Here is a 6,778-nt window from a genome sequence, read left to right as displayed (position 1 = left end):
CCTCACACAAGATGAGCGTAAAATTACACAGCCTTAGTATCCTCTTTTGAACCCCCAGTTTCCCTCCACCAACATCAGAGATCAGCAAGATGTAGGCATAATTCATGCCATTTCCTATCGCACTCTGCCCAATACCATTGAAAATCTTCTCTTTATTGTCTTCCTACTTAATTACTGCAATACTCACTCTCCCAGCCACATCGCTATTAAATTTATGCATTACTTCCAGCCCTGCAGATTTTTTCCACCCACTTTATGCAAATCATTTAGTCATCAAATATTAAGGTTGCTGAGTGATTTAAGAACTTGAATATTTAGTTTTATATTTGGTAAAATAAGTGCAAAGACAAAATGGCTTGCATCAAGAATTCAAAATAATATAAGTTGTTGAGACTTTAAGACTTATAGAGACATACAGAAAAACGTATTTTATAATTTTAAATATTTATTTTTCTCTTAAAACATCTGTCAGCAGCATTTCAAAATAAAAATATAGCTTGCATTATCAAAGCTGATACACAAAGAAACAATTGCTTAATATGATGGAACAAAATCTGTCATATGCGACTTTGTTGCTTTGGAACTATGCTACTTCATGACCTACATATATAAATATATAGTGTATACATATATAGTTATGTGAAATTAATTTCAGTCAACATAAATAGCAAGTTCTTTTCAGCTTCTACAAATATTCTACCTTTATTTGAATTCCATTTTACACAGAATTACTTTAGGTAATACAGTGGATTCCGGTTAATTGGGACATATCGAGATCAATACATTTAGGCCCAATAAGTGGTTGCCCCAATTAGCCAAAGTTTCATGGAAATAGTTAAGAAAGAGAAACAACCACTTAACTGAGTAACAAATTATATATTTAAATGAACTACAGAACAATTTAGAACACCACCAGTGCTAAAACAGTGTATTAGTTCCTATTTATTATCAACGGAGGAATTCATCCGGGGTATGTTGCTGTGTATGGAGTGTTCAGGAAGGGGTAGCACCTCAAGGGAAGAGGTTTGTTGTGTCCATTCTGGGGCGGCTCATTCACCTTTAGTCCTTACTGGACACTCAGCTCTCACCTGTGGCTCCAAGTACTGTAGCTGTTTGTATGCAACAGTCGATACACACTGGTACGCCATTTTGACAGGCGGGATAAACCAGGTGAGGGTCGCTGGCAGGCCTCGGACCCGGTAAGGAAGAAACATGCCTGTCCTAGCATGTGAAGTCAGCTCTGGCGGACTGGGCGGATGAGATCGACAATGAGATCCAATGGCGAAGAAGACAGCTCAGCAACAGTTTGAGGAGAGTGAAGGCATGATAAGGCACAGAAGAAGTCATGGTTATTCGCTATAACCAAGGAAGACCACAGTTGTGGTAACTACTCATACCATCGGAACTGGACTTCCAAGGTTGAGGGAGTGAATCTGTCCCAGTACAATGGCTTTTCCACTTTAAAAACACTCCTGCTCAGTTTTCACTGTCATCGTCGGACAGAACGCACAACCAATACACTGCTGTGTACTTTTGATTGACTGTAAGTGATCCTCTAAATTCTTCATCGTTCCAAATTTGTTGAAGTGGTGAAATCGTTTCATTTTCATTCCTGGCCGTTTCTGGTATCTTCAAACCTGAATACTTGAAACCATAGTACGTAAAACAATTCTAATTCCTCTTACCCTTATTTTTTGTCTACTATCAGTGACAAAGTCACTGCTTTTTGAACAGAAACACATGCAAATGGTGCCATTTGAAAATTGCTTGCTTTAAGCACAGTGTAGTGTTTGGTGGCCACACAAGTTCATGTGACTGATGCCAGTCAGAAACTATTCATCAACAGTTTCTTGTCCCAGTTAAGTAATACAGTGTCCCAAATAAATGAACGGAATTCTGGCTACTTTCTCGATTAGTTTTTGTTCTTTAAGAGTTGTCCCAGATAAGCGGATGCCCTGATCAACTGATGGACCAATTAACTGGAATCCACTGTATCTAAAAGGGAAAGATAACTCTTAAACACTGGTTTATTTTCCAAAAATTGACGGTACGGGAATTACAGTAAAAAATTGACCCAGTTGCTGTGAGGATAGGAATTTCTCCTATCATTAAAAACAATACAGAATACAATTTACTAGGAGTTTAGACCTCTAAAACTCCCTTCACAACATCGAACATTTTCAATGCAGTGTGTTGTAATGACATTTAAGACACATTTGCGTGGTTTTAAAGCTTACAAATAATACATCCCATTTATCAAGCACAAACCTGGAACATCAAATAATTGCGTACATTTGATCTTTGAATCATAACGTGTAAATAGACATTTTTGTTCTTTTCCTCTACAGCTTTGTTTCACATTTGGTTCAAAACAATCATCAATTGTAATAAGTACAACACAAATTCATAAATTCTGAGACTCATTCACGCACACTTACTTTAAAAGTATTCCTTATTCACCATAAACATCTATTTACAAATTGCCTACCCCAATGATGTAAGGTATTATTTTGTTTTGCGCATAAGGGTGCTGTAAACATTTATTTGCATCTTTCTGGTGGGAGTCATGTTCATGTGAGCAGAGACACTAATTCCAGTTCTGAGATAAGACCACACATTACGTGCCTCAAGCATGTTTAGAGCATAATTTCTATAATTCATTATCACTTCGGAGAGACATATTTTCATGTTCCTGAAGATGGCCATTACGTAAAACTGTGTACCTATAAATTAAAAAAAACAGTAATCAGGAGATACAAACATTTGTAATTACCAAACCAGTGAAATTTATAATCTGGAATAGAGATTTTCTTTGCAGTGTGTTAGTATGATTTTATAATTTGCTTCAATCTGTGCATCATTTGCTCAAATTAATGAAATCAAAATATGGGGTTGATTTCCAACATGTTGCCTGGGTGTAAAACTGGCACTATGGAAGCAGCCTGATATTTAACTCTTGTGGAAGTCTCAATTTAACAACAGATTAGCAATTTGGAAAGTTACTGTACATTCTGAAATTTTAATTGCTCCAAAATTTAATTATTTTTGTTGAATTTTTAACTTACAAACAGTGGGAGTGAAAGTGATTGGTTGGGCTCGAAAGCAGCTTTTATTCTATATTAATCAAAGTCCACTGTTCAATTAACTTTGACATATTGGTTAGTTTGCTTGAAACTTTGTAAAATGTCCACTATTCCATTTAATTAACATTCATTAATTCAACCTGATCAGATTTTCTAAAAAAAGAAAAAGTAATTTTAAACCGATAAATAAGACTGTCTACATTCAGATCAAATTAAACTTGTTTGTTTTTAAGAAAAAAATACTTACCCTATGGTAAAAATTACTGGTATCATTCTTCACATACTTACATGCATATTGTCTACTTTTCTCAAAAATTGTCAATAAAGCACAAGCACACCTCCAAATTATACGAGAGTATAACATACATTTGGTATGTGTGACAAGAATACACATAGATTAAGATATAGCTGTCCTGGGCTGGCACCAGTGGAATCAGCAGATGGTCTGCCACCTGTCTTCAGGAGAGAGAGATAAGGAAAACAATGGAGCAACATTTGGAGATGTTAATGAAGGAAGGAGAGCTGTCAAGAGCGGCTCCCCCTTTGAACCCTCAACTGTTTGAAGTAATGGACAGGCGATACCCCAGCAGGGGGATAAAAAGGGACAGGTTCGCTAAGGCAGGACACACACGACACCTGAGGTAACAAGACCCTGGAAGCGGTGCGTCTTTCACAAGTCGGTGGGAAGTACCGGGCCATAAACGCACAGGGTGGAAAGGCACGATCGGCGGGAACCTGGTGTGTGTCCACCCTTGCCTGGGTGCCAGGTTCAGCGCAGGGAAACGATCGTATCTGGAAACAGAGGGGTCATGGTCGGTGACCTCAGATGACATCACAAAGGACTTGCCCGAAAGCTGACTGTGAAGGTCTGTCTGGAAACCTTGAATATTCATTCGTTTGCTCTCTCTCTCCTCCCCCCCCCCACTGTCCATCGCCACGGCAGCGATTACTGCGAGCTGAACTGAACTAAATTGAACTGAATTTTGCATCACTTTGAATCTGGTCATTTACCCCTAGACAACGATAGAGCTTGATTAATCCTGTTATCTTAATTCTGTGTACATGTGTGTTTATCATTGCTGAACTGTTGCATTTATTACCCTTTTGATTAGAGTACTGCATTGCTTGTTTCTTTAATAAAACTTTCTTAGTTCTAATAATCCAGACTCCAACTGAGTGATCCATTTCTGCTGGTTTGGCAACCCAGTTATGGGGTACGTAACATAAGTGGGGTTCTCGTCCGCGATTTTGAACGCTAAATTTGGGACGGAGTAAATTGATTGGGTCAAAATTCCCGAAAGAAAGAAAAGACAAACAGCAGAAATGGAGGCTGAGGAAATTATAAAGGCGCCGACCTTGGAGGCATTAGAGGATGCCAGGAAATCGGAATTGGTAGCTGTGGCCAAACGGTTGAATCTTGCTAAGGGGAAGTCGACAAAGAGGAGAGAGGAGATACACAGAGCTATCGTAGAGCACTATGTATCAAAAGGTGTGTTTCCCCAAGGCAGGCTGGAGGTGGTGTCTATTGAAAAACCTGCTGGAGACGCGGTACAGGTGCAGCTTGAAAAACTGAGACTCGAGCACGAGTTCTGGGTAAGGCAGTTGGAGCGAGAAGAGAAAGAGAGGGACAGACAGTTGGAGCGAGAAGAGAAGGAGAGAGAGTTAGAAAGGAAAGAGAGAGAGAGGCAGTTGGAGCGAGAAGAGAGGCAGTTGGATAAACAGAGGGAAAGGGAATTCGAGCTGGAGAAGTTAAAGATAAGGGCAGAGCAGGGGCCCGTGCCGAACCAAGGTGGAGGGTTCCGGGCGACCCAGGAGGTTAGGCTGGTTCCCCCATTTGACGATACAGACGTGGATCGGTACTTTCTCCATTTCGAAAAAGTGGCTATAAGTCAGGACTGGCCGAGGGATAAGTGGGCTGTTTTGCTTCAGAGTGTACTGAAAGGGAAAGCCCAACAAGCTTACTCAGCTTTATCCGCGGAAGATGCCCAGAGTTATGAGGTGGTGAAAGAGGCCATGCTCAGGATTTATGAGTTGGTCCCGGAGGCATACCGGCAGAGGTTCCAGAATGCGAGGAAGCAGTGGGACCGCACGTACTTAGAGTTTGCCCGTGAGATGCAGACATATTGTGAGCGTTGGTGCACCTCGAAGGGGGGAAAAGGGGGATTATGACAGACTGCTACAGCTGATCCTGATTGAGCAGTTTAAAGGTTGTGTCCCTGAGGGTATGAGACCCTACCTAGATGAGAAAGAGGCAGCCACGTTAGCCGCAACTGCTAAGTTAGCGGATGAGTATGCGTTGACGCATAAAATGAAGTTTGCCCCGAGTAAAGGCTACCAGAAGGGAAGTCAGGACGGCGGGGAGAGTCCGCCAGAAAAGTCAGAAAGTAAGCCGGAGACTAGTGAGAAGGATAAGGTAGACCAGGAGCAGTCTGATAGGAAGTCTCCTGGGGTTGTCTGTTATAATTGCGGGAAAGTCGGACACTTTGCGACCAGGTGCTTTGCCCCAAAGAAGGAGACGGGAAAAGGAAAAACGGCGATTTTAACTGGCTGTATCGAGCTGGTAAACGAACCACTAGGGAAGGACAGGTCTGCCAAAGTTAAGGAAGGGCGCGAGAAGTTTATCTCGGCCGGATTGGTGTCAGTGAAGGAGGGGTTAAAACCAGTTGCAGTGCGGATCTGGAGAGACACGGGAGCGTGTCAGTGCCTAATACTGAAGAGAGTATTAGAGTTTAGCTCAGAGACCCAGACTGGGGAGGTCAAGGTGAAAGGTATTGGGGGAGGGACAGCGTCAGTCCCTTTGCACCAGATACACTTACAAAGCAACCTGGTCTCTGAACTAGTCACGATCGGGGTGAGGTCCGAATTACCGATGAAAGGCGTGGAAGTCTTGCTCGGTAATAACCTCGCTGGGGGAATCGTGTTCGAAGCAGTGAGATTGACAGGTCAGCCTGCCAGCATTGAGGCCCCGCCCATGGACTCACAGGTTCATCACGGGACTGCGGTAGTAAATTTAGCTGAGACGTTTCTGCCAGCCTTGTACGAGAAGGGGGTAGAAAGTGAAAAGAAGGAGTGTAGTGAGACAAGAGGTAGTGAGGGAGCTGGGACAGATGTAGCAGTAGCCAGGAAAGAATTTGTGCAGACGTAGGAGCGAGACGAGGGGCTGATGGTTTTGGCAGAGACAGCTCTCTCTGACACAGAATTAACAAGGGAACTAGTAGGCTATTGTGTGGAGGAGGAAGTGCTAAGGAAGCAAGGGAGACCAAGTGCCGTGCCTGCAGATGGGGAATGGGGGGTGGTGCAAAAGAGTTATGGGGATGAGGTTTTTAACCTGGCCCACAAGGTACCCCCCGCTGGACATTTTGCGGTACTGGAGGGAACAGTTGGTGGAATCATGAAAGAGGTTTACTAGCTGCCCAGGGGGAAGGATGTTATTGATTATGACCGACGCAAACTGAGACGGTCACAGGCTTTTGATATGCTAACAAACCTAGTCGCTGTTAGCGCAGAAATCAATGAAGCTAGGGTCCCCCCGATAAGAGAAAAAAAACATTTTGAAAAGATGAGTATGGTATCGACCAGATGGGAGAAGGCTATTGTTTTGGCCAGGTCTGCTGATAAGGTCTCTCCCTTAATCCCCGAACAAAGCAACTCTTTAGGAGAAGTAATTAAATGACTCGCACCCATGTGTTTGATTG

The 6,778-nt window shown here is 42.4% G+C and overlaps 1 protein-coding gene across 3 annotated transcripts in view; it reads right to left on the bottom strand.

Annotated features, from left to right (window-relative positions):
• Positions 1–465: 465 nt before the first annotated feature.
• htr4 (5-hydroxytryptamine receptor 4) overlaps positions 466–6,778 on the bottom strand; it is a 148,273-nt gene continuing 141,960 nt past the window's right edge. For all 3 annotated transcript variants that reach the window (XM_063052733.1, XM_063052735.1, XM_063052734.1), the window contains one exon: positions 466–2,723. Coding sequence is in view for 1 of the 3 variants with exons in the window: in XM_063052735.1 (XP_062908805.1) it covers positions 2,651–2,723 (73 nt within the window). In the remaining 2 variants the exon portion in view is untranslated. The remainder of the gene's footprint in view (positions 2,724–6,778) is intronic.

The sequence above is a fragment of the Mobula hypostoma genome, chromosome 7 (genome assembly GCF_963921235.1).
Source record: "Mobula hypostoma chromosome 7, sMobHyp1.1, whole genome shotgun sequence".
NCBI lineage: Eukaryota > Metazoa > Chordata > Chondrichthyes > Myliobatiformes > Myliobatidae > Mobula > Mobula hypostoma.
The sequence above is the reverse complement of the archived record's forward strand: the minus strand, read 5'-3'. Positions and strand labels throughout refer to the sequence as shown.